This window comes from Lissotriton helveticus, chromosome 9, assembly GCF_964261635.1.
Source record: "Lissotriton helveticus chromosome 9, aLisHel1.1, whole genome shotgun sequence".
Classification (NCBI taxonomy): Eukaryota; Metazoa; Chordata; class Amphibia; order Caudata; family Salamandridae; genus Lissotriton; species Lissotriton helveticus.
This window is the reverse complement of record NC_136070.1, coordinates 813139410-813157774: the sequence shown is the minus strand read 5'-3', so window position 1 is coordinate 813157774 and position 18365 is coordinate 813139410. Positions and strand designations below refer to the sequence as shown.

General features: G+C 43.2%; 1 protein-coding gene across 1 annotated transcript in view; it reads right to left on the bottom strand.

The window, feature by feature from the left end:
* Positions 1–18365, bottom strand: part of LOC144783294 (uncharacterized) — a 688842-nt gene that overhangs the window by 565115 nt on the left and 105362 nt on the right. Inside the window, exon 5 of the mRNA XM_078662344.1 lies at positions 1284–1415. Within this exon, the coding sequence (XP_078518470.1) occupies positions 1284–1415 (132 nt within the window). The remainder of the gene's footprint in view (positions 1–1283; positions 1416–18365) is intronic.

Here is an 18365-nt window from a genome sequence, read left to right as displayed (position 1 = left end):
GAACCTGGGTAAGGTGACAACCCAGTGGACAAAGTTAACTTTAACACCAGTTCTTAGAGAGATGACAGTAAGTTGCTGATGAAACACACAGAGTAGTCCTAATGTTTAGCAAATTATTTGAAGAATATTGAATTTTTTTTTTTTTTTATATTTTTTATATATGGATTGAATACCCACTACAAGAACAGACATCATGAGACTCTACAGAAATGGCTATATGCAGGTTCTTTGAGTTAGGAGTTCCAGGTTCAAAAATGCCTACTGCATTGTGTGTCAAAAGAGTGTAGATACTTCATTTTTTTGCCACTTTCCCGAACCCATAGAGACCGAATTAGTTGTTATATCTCTGTGCTTCCCTAGAGTATAGCAATTTACTTTATCACCAAAAAGGTGGTCAATTGACTCACACATATCATGGCAACTTAGGCTACCCTTAAAATGTGAGTTCTCATGAAGTTGCAAGCACCACTGTCACACACTCAATGTTCAAAACCTGTGGATCTTATGGAATACTCAAGTTTTTAAAATTAACTCCAGATTGATGACTACTTGCAAGTGAAGATTAGCTTAATGAAGAAATAAAAAACTCAATGAATTACCCATGATGCAAATGATCCATGATGAAAGACCCTAACCTTGAAGCAAAGAAAAAGAAGGCAGCAGGAGGAGGGACTTCTCAAAGTTTTGGTGAATAGGGGAAACAAACATGCAAACCCTGCTTTATATCTTTGACTTATTCACACAATGCCGCCTTTGAAGCGGTACCAGCCTTACCTACACAGGAAGATTTGTGCAAACATTGATGACATCACTGAACTTTGCAAAGATGATGTGGAAAATTATACAATACGGCTTCCTTTGAAACAATAATTGACATTAATAGCCGCCTCCATTTCATTATATTTGCCTGATAAACTACTACAAAGTAAGCATTAAATTGAAAAAAAGTAGGGGTATCAAATTTGCCTGGCAGCGAATCATTCTCTTGTAGCAAAAATCCAAGAATAAAAACAGTTGCTTTAGGTGACATTCTAATATGATATTTCATAATTGTAATAGCTGCAGAGATGGATGCCTCCAAGTGTCTCACATTTAAAGGCACAAAAAAACATTTTAAGCTCATAAATGTTTTTTGAATCCCTTTCCTTGAACAGGATGCCAATATGAAATGCTGACGGGAAAAGTGGATTTTGATAATCATGTAATAAACATTTGCAGACCCCCGAATAGGTGTTCATTTTTTAGTATTATAAAAATGCATCAATTCGATAGCAAAGCATTACCTGAATTGGTTGGGCTGGAATATGTAGTATTGGTTTGATTAGTCATCACGGGCGAGATAGTTGTAGGACTTGCTGTGTTGGTGCTAGGTGCAGAAGAAATGGTAGTAGCATTCGTCATAGTGTTATCATGACCTGTTTGAAAGAGAAGATTCTTCATGTGTAAATATTACTTATGTAATCTATCTATAAAGAACAGTCAAAATACATTCACAATCTGAGATGTAAACTTCGTATCCTACACTCTGCACATCTGAAAGTGGCATTGTTGAAAAATATGCTTATATGAGGATAATGGCTGCAGAAGAGCACCTTGACAACTATCTTATGATCTCCCTCAACTATTTCTTTATTGCAGTTTCAAAGGTTGAGTGGAAGGGCTTCAGATGTTTTTTATCTTGTGACATTGTTTGCTTGGCATTCTTCACCTAAACAGCTATTCAAAGATATCGGACAGACATGAACTTGCTAATCTACATTTCAATGGTACCTAAGTGTTTCTTCTGCAACACTTACTGCTTACGTGAAGCATTTGCCTTGAGTTTAGAGAATGTTATTTTTATTAAGCTGCTTGTGTTTTTATTATGTCGCAGGTGTTTTTGTCCTCTGTCTATGACCTCTGTTTGATACTCCTGCAGCTGCTGTTCTGATCCAGAGATCAAGTGAGATGAGTGAGAAGACTGTTAAATATTGAAACTCAGTAAATTGGGCTTTTGCCCCTAACAAGCTTTCAATAACTCAGGGGCTGTGAAATGTTCTTAAGATGCAGCAAAAATTAGGGAAAAAAACAGGAATTAGTCCATAACATTTGTTATACCTCCACCAATTCATTAATTTCTGGTTTTCACAATTTTCCATAATGACAAATGTAGGTCTATAATTGTAATATAATATCAATAGTAAAACTGCTCATTACTGTAGGGAATTTAAATTATGACTAAAAGTCAGAAATGATTGAGAGTTTTCACATTGGAAAGGACCCACTTGAGATATATGTAAGAATAAATAACTTCATGATGTTAAAACTTAGACTGTTATTTTGTGATGCAAGGATTTCTCTTCCTTATGAAATGTTCTCATATTTTAATTTGCCATTCATTGAATACCATGAATCCTTTCAAAAGGTAATAGTAAGCATAAAAAATATATAAAAAGCTTGTATTTATCATAGAGTATTAGTAAAGAGTGAGTAATTTCCCCAACCAATGAGGATTTAAATAATATTGTTTAATGTCTTAATTATTCTGATGTGGTGCATTTCACTATTAAAAAAGTGAAAAGATATTCAAGTAAAAATAAACATTTCATACATTTTATAAAAACTGTTTTACTGTACCATTTCAGGAGCATTGCCATTTCTAGACCTTCATATAGCCCAAAAGGGGGTCATTTGTGATATAAGCCTTTTACATAGACTTCACAGATTGATATAGTGGAATTACCATATCGATCTAAGTGTCACACATTTGTCAATGAAATGTCACTCATATATCACAGTTCCAGAAAAGACGCACATAAGTAATCTGAAAACTTGGAAGCAATGAGTGGAGATGAGTAGCCCTCTGGATTGGACACTGACCCCCACCACTATCAATTGCGTTAGGTATTGGAAAAGTCATTCTAAGTGGATACAATACTCCTTATTAGCCTTATAATCCTTTTGATATATGTCACTCTGCATTCACATACAAAATGGTGTGAGAGGAAAGACCACATTGAAAGTATTAGCCTCATTTTCATAGGTCACAGTATTAATCTTATATAAATCTAGAATCATGGGCTTTTTGTGTATGCTCTACAATCAAGCAGTGTTTGTGCATGTGGATAAAGGCGAGATTTGCAGATGTACACAAACTGAGTTTGAGCAGGCGACTCTGAAAATCAAGTGGCTTGAGTAATACAGAAAATGCTATAATGAAGTTCAAATTTGGTGCAGCCAGTAACCTGTTGCAGCCGCAAACCCTTTCAAAACTAGTTAGATTCTACAATCAACATGAGTTAATTTAACAAAAGGAACCGATGCTCACAATCTATAAATAATGAGGAAATATGTGTACTTAGACCTATTTTCCTTGTCCCCTTAATTCCAGGCCACTTAAACCACAGTAAAAGGAAGACGGTGCAAGTTCATTTTTTCAAATCAATAGCTCACTGTTCCTGCGGAAGAAGTAAATAAGGCGGAACCATTGCTCTACAATAACTGTATGAATAAAGCAATCCCTAGGGAAGTGTTCTAAGTATCATTGATATGGAAAGAGTAGGCGTTTTTTAACTCCCTTCATTTAATATAAACTGGACTCAACATTGTGTATGCCTAATAGTCTAGAAAGCCACATCTGGAAAGAGGGAGCTGTAACATCTTTCCAGCCTGCCGAAATTACAATCCTAAGTACAGCAACTGACATAGAAAACTAGGGCTTCCTCTTCCTTCCCTAGATTCAGCTTGGAGTCCGTACCCAATAACATCAGGGTTGGGAATAGATCGATCTTATGACCTAGCAGCCCCTCCCAAAATTTCATTATCTCATCCCTTATTGGACCCAGCCGATTGCAGTGAAAGAACATATGTATAATATCTGCTTGGCCGACATTACATCTCGGGCATCTATCGTCTTCCCTTACGCCCCAAGCAAATAATTTTGCAGGAGTATGATAAAGGTTAAAGACCATTTTATAGTGCTGGGCCCGTAGATTAGAGGCCCGCAATATCTTTTTATTCAGGCATAAGGCAAGATCCATGTCAACCTCGGGATTACCCAATTTTGTAGCCCAATTATTTTCCGTCTTCTCGATATCATCTTGGATCTTAGTTAGGAGGAGATTATACACTACTTTAATCTTCTTACATCCTCTAGCTAGTACCTCGACTACAGGAATATCCACCGGGGCAGGGAGCTTTGTTCTTAGGGCCTTAAGAATTCAAACTATTTGGCCATACAGAAACCAATGATCGGCTGGAATACCAAACCTACTTTGTAAAACCTCAAACCGAACTATCTTATCTCCCTCCAGAATATCCCCGAGAGTCTTAACTCCTAATCCTTTCCAAAGCTGAATGTTCCTGTCTGCTCTCAACTGAGGGAAGAGGCTGGAGTTGCCAAGATGTAAATATGAATTTAGCTTTTAAACATTAAAAAATGTTAGGATAGATTTCCAGACCAGCCAAGCGCCATACAGAATCTTAAATCTAGCCCTTTTATAGAATCTCCTTTCCACTTCACACAACAGCAAACCGGTTGCCTTTCCCCCAACAGCATCTTAAAAATCGGGGGAGGACTCTGTACATCAATATTTTCCACCCCAGAGTCCACCTCACAGTGGAAAAAGATAGACATTTGGATCAATAGGCAAGACCAGTGATAGAGTCTAAGATTTGGGAGTGCCATTCCCCCCTTTCCCTGGGTAGTGACATAAGGCTGGTAGATCGCCTGATCTTGCCGTACTGCCAAATGAATCTTATAAATATGGATTCCAGACTTTTCATTATTGTTTCATCAATAAACAGGGGTATGGCGCGAAACAGATACAGCACTCTGGGAAACATTAAAATCTTTAGTGAGGTGACCCTTCCTACCAGTGAAAGATGTAGCACATCTATTCTTTTTAGTTCAGCTTCTATAGATTTGATAAGGGGAGAGTAATTTTCTTCAACAATTCGATCCACCACTGAGGCATTGATTTTCACCCCTAAATAGGTAGCAGAATCCACAAATCTAAAATCAGATTTAACTATGTTTTTCGAACAGATTATCTGTGTTTTGGATTCGTTCAATAGGTACCCAGAGCCATAGCCAAAGTCCTTCGCCATCTGGGCCAGAGCAGGGAGTGCCTGCTGTGGGTTAGTAGTAATAACCGCCAAATCATCGGCGTAAGCCAAAATTTTATTCATATAACCATTAAAGATCACAGGGGTTATCCTAGGGCACTCAAGTATTTCCTGAATATGAGGGTCGATATAGAGGGAGAACAGGATGGGTGAGCAGGGACAACCCTGATGCGTCCCTCTCTTAATATCGATTTTTCCTGATTTCGCGCCCATAACCATGACCCTTGCTGTCGGATCTGAATACATGGCTTTAAGAGCTCTAATAATTTTCTCGCCAAAACCTCTCCCAGCCAAGATGCCCCAGAGAAAGCTCCAAACAACCCGGTCAAAGGCTTTCTCTGCGTCGAGCAGGATCATGGCCATCTCCCCTCCCGTGGCAGCCTGGGCGTCAAACAGTGTTATTGCTTTGCTTATGTGGTCTGTCGTGCCACGACCCGGGACGAATCCATGCTGCCACGGGGATACAAGACCCCCAATGATCCTGCTCAACCTCTTTGCCCATATCTTGGAATACAACTTAGTATCCAAATTAATTAACAAAATCGGGCGATAAGACCCTGGTTTTTCACTTGGTTTCCCTTTCTTGTGAAAGATTATAATGTTGGTTTCCTTCCAAGAATCGGGGACCACCTCTGAGTACATAACCCTGTTAAACAGACCAACCAACAGTGGGGCGATCTCAGATTCAATCGCTCTATACACCTCAAGGGGATCCTGTCTGGGCCTGAAGCTTTGCCAGGGGCTAATTCCCGCAATGCGGCTACGACCTCGCTCTGCATGGTATCTTTATCAAGTTCTTCTCTGGCTGCATCATCCAGGCGTGGGCCCCTATCCGGATACTCACCCCCCTGATTCCTAACACAACCCTCCTCATCATAAAGCTTTTTATAAAAATTCTCAAAAACCTTCACTATATCCTTCACTTCGGTATATTCATTCTCATCCTCTTCTATACACAAAATTAAATTTTTTGCTTTTTCCTGCCATAACCGGAGGGCTAGCGCTCTACCAGCTTGCTCCCCTGTTTCGTACCTTTTAGCCCTATAGGTTTGAAACTCGCCGCTTGCCTTCTGGGTTACCTCCTTCTGCAGTGCTGTTTAACCGTCAGCAATGCCTTTTGGCTTTCGCTGCTATCCCCTCCTGAAGCAATATCCTTTACATGCTGCTCTTCAGCCCTCGCTAGCTTCTCCATTAGTTTCTCAGCCTTACATCTATCATCCTTTCTCAGCCGTGCTGAACAGCTTATAGACTCTTTCCTTAAAGCAGCTTTATAAAACTCCCAAACCCCATTACGAGAGGTGCTATATCTATTCGCTGCGAATAATTCGCCCGGCATTTAGTAAGATGTTCGACAAACCTTTTATCGGCCAGTAATCTCCTTTCGAAGGTCTATCCTGTCCTTTTCCTTTCCACCCTACCCAGATCATACGACATTACCAGAGGGTTGTGATCTGAGATTAATCTCGGGAGTTTTGTGATATATACTTTTTTTTATCTCAGAAGACGAGATAAGAAAGTAATCCAGCTTCGTGTATTTCTGAGCTGGGTTTGAAAAATAAGTAAAGCCTGGATTTTGAGGTTCTTTCACACCCCAAACATCTTGCAGCCCATGCGAGCTGATAAGAGCCTGTATTGCCCTAAAAACTCTGGGTTTACGCCCAGCATACACTGTTCCAATACCCCAATCCACTGAGATATTTAAATCTTCGGCTACTACTAGAGGGGTAGGCCAGCAAACTAGCTCCCCTTCTAAAAAATCTAAAATCTCCGGATCGTCTTTATTAGAACAATATATAACACTTAGTGTAAAGCCCATTTCCATTTCCGCAATTACCCATCTTCCATTACTGTCAGCTTTGACTTTACTAGCTTTTCCCAAAGAAGATCTTACCAAGATAGCAACCCCCCTAATGGTTGAGGATTGGGTTGAACATGCCACCAACTCAAAACCATTAATAAACAGCAATTTCCTCTTAGCCCATGAGAGGTGAGTCTCTTGAAGACAGAGAACGTCTATTCTGTTATATTTCACAAAATATGCCAGTCTCTCCCTTTTCTTCCAGTCATTCATACCTCCCACATTAATTGTGCAAATTCTAATGTTCGCCATCCTGCTGAGCTATACGACCTACTACAAGAAACTGATCCTTAATTGAACTCTTCTTTAATAATCCTATACTTTGTCCTATGCTGCACCATTTCCCCCTTTTTCCAAATTTACCCCCAAACCCCAACTCACCCCCCTTCCCCTCCCAACCAGCCCACACCCTTCCACCCACAACCCTACCACCCCTACACCCCCCCCCGCCCTCCTCTGTGAGGCGCTCAGACCAAGTCTGTGCATGTGATGGAAACACAGTGAAAGCATTGAGGACTTAAAATACACCAATATTAAAAAAAAACAAAAGCCAACGTGAAGCCCTGAGGACCAAGACAAAAAAAAAAAGAAACAAAAGTCCACAAATCAGCCGCCGGCCAGAATCACCCTATCCATCGATCTGTCGATATATACCGACCAAAGTTTTAGCTTAGAGAGCAGTATCCATCCGGTAATTAGAAATTCCAGTCTAATTGCTTACAGAGTCCAGATATTCTTTCGCCTTTATCTCTGAGGAGAAAAAAAGTGTCCTCCCTTCGTTGATGACTTTCAGCTGGGCCGGATTTATCAAAAATGCCTGCATCTTTTTATCCTGGAATGGTTTAATCATTCCTCTTAATCGCCAGCGTTTTTCTACGGTCGAGTGGCAGAAGTCCGGCCGGACAAAAAATGTGATCCCATCACTGCTTCGTTTAGTGTTTGGCCTGGCTAGATCCGATATAGCCTGTCTGAGAATGAAATTACCTAGGAAGATCAGAACAGCCCTGGGTTTGTCCCCCTCCTTAGTATTCCTTCTTATTTTAAAGGGAGTGTGGTGTACTCTCTGCACCTCCAGGGGCCAGTTCCAGCTAGACAGTTCCGGGAATGCTTGTTCAAAGAGCTTGATGATGAATGCCCTAATGTCAGATCCCTCGGCTCCCTCCGGGATTCCCAATACCCTCAAGTTGTTCCGACGAAGCCTGTTCTCCATTTCTTCTAGCTTCCATTGTATGTCCACCACCTGGGAGCGTTGCGCATTAACCTTGGAGACTGCCTCTGCAACTTCCGTCTCTGTTGATACTATCCTGTCTTCAAGATTTGAGACTCTGACCCCGGTATTTGCACAGGCCTTTGAAAGCTTTCTAACCACGCCCCGCATCTTCCTCAATGCCGCATGCGATTTACGATTGTCTAGGCGCGTTTCCTCCCTATGGGCGATAATTTCCTGGTGAATTGTTTCCAATATGGCAAACTCCATGCTAGGACTATCCTGCAAAGGCATAGAGGAGAGGTGATCCCCGCTCAATTCAAGTTTGGTATATGCCTTAGCAGCCACTGCTGGGGCCTTTAATGCGGTTGCAGGTTGATCATTTTCCAAGTCACTCTCTGAGTCCAAATATGAGCTACACTCCTCGTCTTCCTCAGACCACCCGGCCCCATCAGAAGCCGAGAAAAAGGCTTCGCTTGAAGCATTCTCTTTCCCATCCCCTGCTCCAGCACCAAGAATTGCTGAGCCGGTAACGGAACATTGAATGCCTATCTCTGGGGTGGCTCCGTTATCCAATGGTTCTAATTGTTCCCCTGCACCCATATCAGCGACATCCTTTACCAGCAGTCGAGGACCATCGATATGCACTCCACCGTCGGGAAACCCCGGGACCCCATCCTTCCTTCCCAATGATGCAGCGGCATTTCCAAGCGTCTCTCCCTCCAATGGGACCTCCATTTCGCCCTGCAAGTCATCTCCCTGCAGCGTGATCTCATATGAAGAAAGAGGGATCTTAAGGGGGGGGGACCCCACTAACATCGGTAACAGCTTGGGGGACCAACACTTCCTCTATAGAAATGCCCTCCACCTCCCTAGACACTACCTCAACTGCCTTCTCCTTACCGGTCTTGGCGAACAAGTCCGCTATTGAAGCCGTAGCCAAACGGGTTCTGGCTGCAGTCTGCTGCTTCTTTTTAGACTGTTCTGTCGGGGGCGTTTGAGCTCCAAGTGCCTCCGCTGCAGCTTCATCGCGTTGATTTTTCTTTTTCCCCATAGCAGGTTTTGAGGCCGGATTGATTTTGGGGGCCATCACTTCCTTAGGAGCCGAGCCCTGCTGACCAAACACACTCGGTACTTCTTCGGATGGAATCCCGCCCGTAAGTTCCGCTCCGGAGTCCGACCTCGATAGCTGCGCTGGCCGCAACGGCCTTCGACCCAAACTCCTCCTTCCTGTACACTTGCGGCGCTTCAGACCGAGTGAGAGAGCGGCGAGCGTGGACGCCAGCTCCCCGAGCAGTTGTCTCGCTGACCCACGACAGGACAGCGTCGTCAGCATGCCTCGAGGGATTTCTTTCTGGACTAGGTATTTTTTTTCGCTCTGAAAACAGAATAATATAGCGGCTGGCTGTGGCTAAATCTCCATTGGGCTCCTTCTACTGCAAGCCCTCACTGCTCCATCGTTACAGCCGCAACTACGCAGCCGCCATCTTGCCTGACGGGAGATGGGAAGAAGCTTCTGGGGTCCCATTACAAAGTGGAGGGAAGCAAGATTGTGATTTAGGAGGCTGTTTGACAATGTAATTTAAAAGAAAGCTTAGCATGATTGGCCTTTGGTAACTGTTTTTATCACTATGCTTCTATCATTAATTGTGTATTTATTCCTTGATTGTTATTTATTCCTTGATTGTTATTGTTAATTCTATGTATATTGGTTTCATGTATATACTTAATGAAGCGCTTTGTCCTTTTACTGCATCTTAACCCTAATAAAAGAAATTTATTTAAAAAAAAGGAAAGAGTAGGCATGGGTGAAATACGTGTAATGTTGTTTGTGGAAATTACATGATATGTAGGCCTGGGCGGAAAACTACGCGACGCATAGTTTGCGTAGTTTGCGCAAGTATGCGCTACACAAATTGCACATAGCACAGTGCAAAAACGTGTAGTGGGTATTTTTTGCTTGCTCATGGTCCTCAACGTCAAGTTGGCGACCGCGAGCCAGCAAAATGACATCCCGGCGAGACTTTTTCCTCGTTCGCGATCAGCAACATCAAGTTGCCGATCGCGAGCGTGGAAAATAAACCTCCCGGAGAGATTCTCAACGCAGAGAGGTAATGTTTCTCATTGCGAGAGGTCGTGTATGCTTACTACCGTTTACGATGAGAAACTACCAGTCCTCGTACCGTTCGTGATGAGAAACTACCAGACCGCGTTGAGAAAACTGCAGCTCGAGTACAAATCTATTCGAGGGGCAGAAAACGACCGCTTGCACTGTGCAAGATGCAATTAGCAATGATTGCACAGTGCAGACAAGCATCAGGCACTGTGCAATTATTGCGAACAGCATTTCCCTACCGGACTACGCAGTTCGTTTAGTGCTACGCGTAGCTCGCGTAGTGCAAAGTGCACTTCGCGTAGCTACGTGCAGCGCTACTACGCGAACTACGCCCAGAGTTATGATATGCATGGAAACTTGTGTGAATTACAAGTTATTACGCAAAATTCCAGCTTCAATATTGTGCACTTCTGGTCATGCAAAATGCATCCTTGCATGCATTTTTGGAACAAGGGTGCCTTTCTAGATAAGAAAAGTACAACACTGCACATGAAGTGCACAAAACATACTAGGGGCAGATTTATGTTAACTGGCGCATCCCCAGGGATGCGCCAGTTAATGTGCGCCACAGTGCGCCACTGCTCCGCCACCCATGGTGCAAGGCAGTGAAGATGCGTGACGCATCTCTCGGCGTACGGGCGGCGCATTGCAGGAGTCATGTCGCAAGTGCGACATGACTCCCACAATGCATGGTGCGTCACCCTTACGCCTGCTTCAAGCAGGCGTAAGTAATTGACGTAGAAAGTGACTGAGTGAAATCTCATAGATTTCACTCAGCCACTTTTAGGAGGCGTTCCAGCGCAGGAACGCCCCCCCCTGCGCAGGAACGCCTCCTTATGGCGCAGGGGTTTCCAACGTGACGCATCTCCGAGATGCGTCACGTTGTAAATAGGGCGCAATGTTTGCGCCGCCATTGCTTCACATTACGTGACGCAATTGCGGCGCAAGGAGGCGCAAGGGCCTCATAAATCTGCCCCACTAGTGTTCAGTTTGCCTGCATTTTCCCTGCGCTCCTGTGATAGAATGTTTACCCAAATTAAGTATAAATTATGCAAATTGGTATAATAGTGTCATCTCAGTTATTTTTTTCTAACATCCGTAATACAAAATGCCAGAAATTACATACAATTACAATAAAGTAAATTGATTTTCACCGGATTCTAGTAAATACGATGTTCAAACAGGAAATGATGATTGTATCTCGCAAGACAAACATAGAATGGTGGATAGGGAATTAATTCTGAAACCTTACATGTCCCAATGCAGGTGGTATGAACTGATAATTCAATCTCAGCAGGCAAAGATTAAACCAAACATATACAAACACAAAGAAATTACAAAACAAATACATTGAAAGTGTAAAATAGTAAAAATGTTTAACAGCGAGTCAGATGTATCCTGCAGGTGAATTGATTAGGATAAAAAGCACACACTTGACTACATCTGACGTCTAGCAGCATAAATAATACTCCCAGTCAAACTGAGAGAAACCCATAAGTAAGTGCCCTTTCTATCCGATAATGCTGCTACCACTAAGACCTACTTTAATTTCAAAACATTCTTTGTGTCGGAGGAAAAGGAGAAGACAGCCCATCTTAGATCATCCCGATCTCTTCATCTGTAGGAACACATATTAGAATGCTGGCAGGTTGCAATCCTACAACACTCTGTTTTTGTATTCCTGGATGTGATCTAATAGGCCTCATCTACTACTGCCTGGCTGGTGCAGGAAATGTAGCACCCTGACACAATGTTGTTTGTCTACCTTCATAAGTACATTAAATCTCTTTAGCCCCCTAATACCTTTAAGTATAAAACACTAACTGACTAGCCAAGTTATAAATGGATTTCACTGTGTGAGAAGGGGTATGACCTAGGTAGAGGCGGGGGCTCATGCTGAGAAATCATTGTGCCACCCCCTACCAACCCCCTTTCCCATAAAAAATATGAAAAACAAAAGCTTACTCAGGCTGTAGCTGAAGTTCCGGTGTTTTTTCACTCTCCTTATTGGACATCGGAAGCTTAGAGCTTCCGAAACGAGCTAAAAACAACTCTGTGGACTGGTTTACAGTTTGTCTTTCCTACCATTGTGTGATATTGGGTTCTCACTGGGTGAGTATGTGAAGAGAGCCGAGATCGTTTGATTCACAATGCCATAGTGTGAGTTGGTAACTCTACGTTATGTGTGGCCGGCAGATGGATGCGGAGGCGTTAATGCCTGTTCAGAGCTCGTTTTCTTCTATACTGATCTGGGCAATACGCACCACATAGCCGATTATCAGTCTGCTCGCAAGATCAAGCCAGTGTAAGAAAGGCAGTACAATAAGAAATTGGTCACAAATAGCAATAGAACATTTGAAAGTAAACATAGAAAATGAAAGCATTCACAGCAACATAATTATACGTCTGCAATAGATGCAATTTATTCTCAACAAATCAAGATCAATTGTTAAAGACATCACAATTGTCTATCCACTTAGGAGAATGGTGCTCAGGTTGAAAGGAGGGTGAGAATAAACAGTGCATTTGTGAGGGTTGAAAGGAAAGGTAATGTGCCATATATACAACATATATACATAATAAAGACCTGTCCGGCCTACAGAAGGAAAACCATTATAACCAAAACATAGCAATTTGTAAACGCTGAAAAGAAATCTTGTTGTTTATGCTTGTTAATGGAAGAACAGAAGTCAACGTTTTTACCCCTTCCCACAATCAAGGTTGTTGAATCCTTAGCATGGGGTCTTCTCTTCATCAGGACAGAAAAGATAGAGCATCTACAAGAGATTTAATACTCCATATTACTTACATGAAGTCACGTGGCTAAATGTGAATGCTAAATAAAAGGAGGAGGTAATTACCAAATCATATCCAAGCAAGGGAGCTCAGGCTGGATCAAATGGTTGGAGGGCTCCTTAAAGCTCCTTAAGCAAAGAAAACAAGCGTGAATCTATGTGGGGACAAGGTCTGGGAAGGTGAAGGCTCAGGGACCCATGAGGTAAAAGCTTACTTGGAACGTGAGCAAAGGAGCATCGAATCACCTTGATACAGGCCGTCCAAAGGACTGAAAAATGAAGCTTGTGGATACATTTTGAGGTCTCATATTGGTTGTTGAGGCAGGTGCAGTTAGTCAGCCTGCCATCCAAATACACAGATGAAAGTAGGTCAGAGGATCCCACAATCTCTAGAATCAAAACCTAGATACATTAGACTAATGATTAAAAAAATGGGTGACAGAATCATAGTGTACACAAATGTACATAAGTTTAGAGTCTGAGCCATCTCCTACCTCTGTTCGCCGTCAGCGTCAAGAAGGACTGGTACGGCTGGGCACCTGATATAGCCTATATAAAGGCATACCAGCTATGCGCTCACTTGGTGCAGCCTCTCAGTGCAGGCACGTCTCAATGTAGACGACCGCCATAAGTGTGGCAGGGTATGCTCAGACGTGAGTCCCTTGCTCACTTTGCTCCTGTATTCAAGCAAGCCAGGCTGAAGACGGCTGGAATGCCAGAATCCGGTCCTCGGAAGCTTGTTTCCGGTCCATGGAAGGCATGGCTTGGCAGTTCGGGCTGGACTGTTCCCATGAGGCACAGGGTCAGACTGATTTGCATATAGCCATGTCTGAACTGGGGTGGCAGAGTGGGCTAAAGAACGGTGATGGATCAAACCCAGATCTTTTGACTGGGTGTGAGTGTTTGATTGGTTCAGATGCTCCGTCCATCACCACCCCCTTTTGTACCGCTTTGGCAGCCATAAGTGTGGCAGGGTATGCTCAGACATGAGTCCCTTGCTCACTTTGCCACTGGATTCAAGCAAGCCGGGCTGAAGGCGGCTGGAATGCCAGAAACCGGTCCTCGGAAGCTTGTTTCCGGTCCAGGGAAGGCATGGCTTGGCAGTTCGGGCTGGACTTTTCCCATGAGGCACAGGGTCAGACTGATTTGCATATAGCCATGTCTGAACTGGGGTGGCAGAGTGCGCTAAAGAACGGTGATGGATCAAACCCAGATCTTTTGACTGTGTGTGAGTGTTTGATTGGTTCAGATGCTCCGTCCATCACCACCCCCTTTTGTACCGCTTTGGCCACCATAAGTGTGGCAGGGTATGCTCAGACATGTGTCCCTTGCTCACTTTGCCACTGGATTCAAGCAAGCCGGGCTGAAGGCGGCTGGAATGCCAGAAACCGGTCCTCGGAAGCTTGTTTCCGGTCCAGGGAAGGCATGGCTTGGCAGTTCGGGCTGGACTTTTCCCATGAGGCACAGGGTCAGACTGATTTGCATATAGCCATGTCTGAACTGGGGTGGCAGAGTGGGCTAAAGAACGGTGATGGATCTGATAGAGCAAGATTTCGCATCGCGACTTGCTCGATTCAAGAACCTCAATTTGTCATAACCTCATAACAAACGTACGTTATTATTAATATCTTTATTTTGGATACACGTGAAAGGTAGCGAAGCTTGCTTATGTGTTCTACTTATACGATTAATCCGTGTCCCTAAAAATGGCCGCTGCTTGTCTTTTCGCTTTTGCGCATGCGTTAGTCACACTCACGTGACTCTACGTAAATGTAGTTCTGGAGGGAAAAGGGTGCGCATGCGTAATACGCAGCTTTCGTGATAACGTGGTGATGCCCGTGCAGTTGCTCTCATGTCCATGTATATGTTACTAATGTCTAATTGCATAGTATATTTTCCTGATGATGAATCTGAAGTACAAATTCATGACATGTAATACAAGCATTTATTTCTATGTTTTAATTTGTTTTCGCTTACTTTTCATGTATCACGGGAAATGGGGGTCCAAATGGGTCATGAACCATTTTGAAGGTCCTTTCTGCGCATGCTCCAGATGCAAGGCCAGAGACAAACTTGGACCGTGGAACTCAGCCAGCTGGCAGCCACAGTCGAGAGGCTCCTGGGAGCGCTACCTCTGACCCAGGAGGATGGAGAAAATGTTCCTATGTTGTAACAAATGTATAAGTTTTCATTGTATTCCGTGCGACTTCTCGTGGGAACCCCAATCTTGCTAGGCGGCACCCTAGGATGCTAAGTAGGGCTTGTAATAGTCTGTTCTGATTGGTGTGTTAACCAAATCCTACCTTAGGACCAATCGAAATTGGGGATTCTGACACTTTGCAACATTTGGGGGGTGGTACCCTGTCCCAAAACAGTATATCTACCCTGGGTTCACCTAGGGAAATTGTCCGACTTGTCTGAATAGCTGACCTGTCACTGACCCAACGCACTCAATAGGTGACTTGATACAGAGGTGCTGCGGAGCTCTCTGTCCGAAATCTGACCATAGACTCTGAAGGTTTTACTGAACCTTAAGTGCTGGCGGAGCACTTTGCTGGGGAATTCGCTGACCCAATCGGGGTCCTGACTGATAGCTGCAGAGAGGGTGGAGCGCAGGCGTTGCTTCCGAACTGCGGGTGCTGGTCGTATCCTGGTGGTCCTGTCCTGATCCGAATCTGGGTTTCCTTTCCTGTCCTGTCCTGGGGTGTCCATTCTGCACCTGCTGTCCCACTGAGGGTTATCCTTCCTTGAGGGTTTTCCTGTCCTTAACTGACCCGTGGCCAGGGTTGGTTTTCACACCAGTCTAGGTAAATATTGCTCTGAAATTCTTAAAACTGCACCTTTCTATTTTTCTGTCTTTGCTTCAATAAAGACATACCTTTGCACGTGATAATTTTCCATGCTTTCTCCTGCAACCATTGCATTTCATAAAGTCATTTGCATTTGATTTCATATCGTGTTCCTATGTTACCCTACCTTTTAGAAATCATTTTCTGTATTACAGTTTGCAACTTCCTGATATGGTCTTGGGTTTTTCTCTCGAAAACTGACTAAGTAACTCAGATTTATAGCGTGTTCATCTTGCCCCTTATCTTAGTTTTCCTCTCACTTAGCGGGTTCCCTGTCGCATTAGTATTCTATTGATAAAGCTGTATGACTGCCCTTTATTTGAATTTAAGATAAACTTTTCAAAACTTCCAGTTGTCCGTGGTCATTTCATAAAATAAAGTATAAAAGTTGGGTTTGTATTTTGCTGCCTTTCCTTTTACAGCTAGCTCCCTGACCCATCGTGGTCATAGGTACCCATAACGGTGGATGGTAAGTTGGGTACACTGAAAATATATCGAACAGGAACTCACAATTATTGGTAGTAGATTGTGTGGTCACCTGATCAATGTATATGATAAAGTAAAGTATATGGGCCCGAAGCCAGAAGTGGCGACATTATTGGTCGGGTGACCCGCGATCTCTAGCAGTAATTTTCTGGTAGCAGAGGTATGGTTAGGGACTAGTTAAAGGATAGGTAGGACTAGTTAGTCTAGCTAAGTCGGATGCTGCTATAAGAGTAGGCGCTTCAAGGGAAATTGATCACTCACTTGAAAATCGTTTACTTTGAAAAATTATGAAATGTTTTAAAATTGTTATTCTTCTTATCATATTGTTATATGTATTAATCCATTCGTACGTAAAACGTTTTGCATGTTGTTAGGAATCCCCGGGGAATTGAATAGCGAGTGGTGAATAGAATCCATTCGCGTTGAGGTCACCGGTTTTAAGGAAAGTTGGTGCAGGTTAGGTAGAACTGGAAGCACTAACTAGGGTTTTTCTGAATATATGATTGAATAAATGTTAGTAACGAGGTTCATTGGCAAAATTCCCATTGTGGCGTAACCTAGTCAGGGTCACATCGGAAGAGTAGCAGGTTCATCGGAGCTCGAGTGAAAGCAAAGGGGTTCGCTAGGGAAACCTTAGTCTCAGATATATCCCGGAGAAGTGGATGAGTCTAGGGAAGTAACAGGTTCTCCAATGCTAGTGTGAAGGGTAGGCAGAAGAGATCTACTCGTAGTGAGTGAAAAGTAAATGGAAGTAGTTTACTTGCAGCGAAACAAATTCTTTCCTGTCTAGACACTTGAGCACGGTGGCGAATGTGTATTCGTTGTAAAATAACCAAGCACTAAGCACTTTAGAAAGAAAGAAAGTTTCCATTACCTTGTGAAGGAGGGAGTCAGTCGCGAAGCTGCTCTGACGTCACTCCGTGCCGCGCTGGGATTGGTAGACGCAGCGGGCTGCTAGCGTAGCTGGAATTGTAAAGGAGGGGCGAGCGCCGGAGCGTGGGAACTGTCTCACGAAGGGGCCGCGCACCCATTGGTCGAAAATATTTGAACTCGTGCATTTTATTGGCCGCACGAAAATAAAAGACGCATTCGGATTGGGAGTGACTTATAAACAAAGCCGCTTGCAGGAATCGTATGTGGCACTCGTATACTCCGGAGACTAGACCCGATCCAAGATACCTAGGCTTTGGAAGAGATCAGTGGAAGACTAATAGATACGATATTATGTACGGAACTAAGAGAAAAGTATTTCTTGTAAATAAGGTGAAGAATTATTTCAAAAAGGACAAGCCGATTAAAACTAGAGAAGGTGTTGTCATACCGCAACCCAACACTCCCGCATCTTTCATGATGTTCGATAAAGGGTACAACACGTGTATGGTTGGAGAATTGGGTTAAATACACGAAAGATGACGGAGTATTGGCTTTTCCGTTAGATGGAACATTTAACAGCAGAATTCTTTTTAATTTGAGAACCCGAATGAATGATTTACATCCCAGACCTAGATTAACGCAGTATGAAGCACTAGAGGAATGGGAAATCGAGGCTTTCGAAAGGGATAAGCCACGAATGGACAAAGGGTTAACTAAATTTTATCCAAAGTTGAAGCAGGAAGCACGAGCTAAAAAGATGAAACAGTGGAGGCAGAATATGATAGTGGAGGGATTGTTTCCCATGATGCCAGCAGATGATCCTTCTGGGGGACAGAAACGGTTGGAAAAATCTAAACATTGGGTACCCATTGGAGAGTCGGATGATGAATTGTTAGATGACCTATGTACAAGAAGTCCGCCTCCTTATAATGAGGGACATCGACCTTCCAGTGCAGGAGATATTTCCCGAAGACTTCCTCCTCAGGAAGAAGTTAGGTCCGCAAGTGTAGGAGGGGGTTACCACATTCCTCCCTATACCGAGAGTCTAGGACCAGTGGATACCAGAAACATTTAC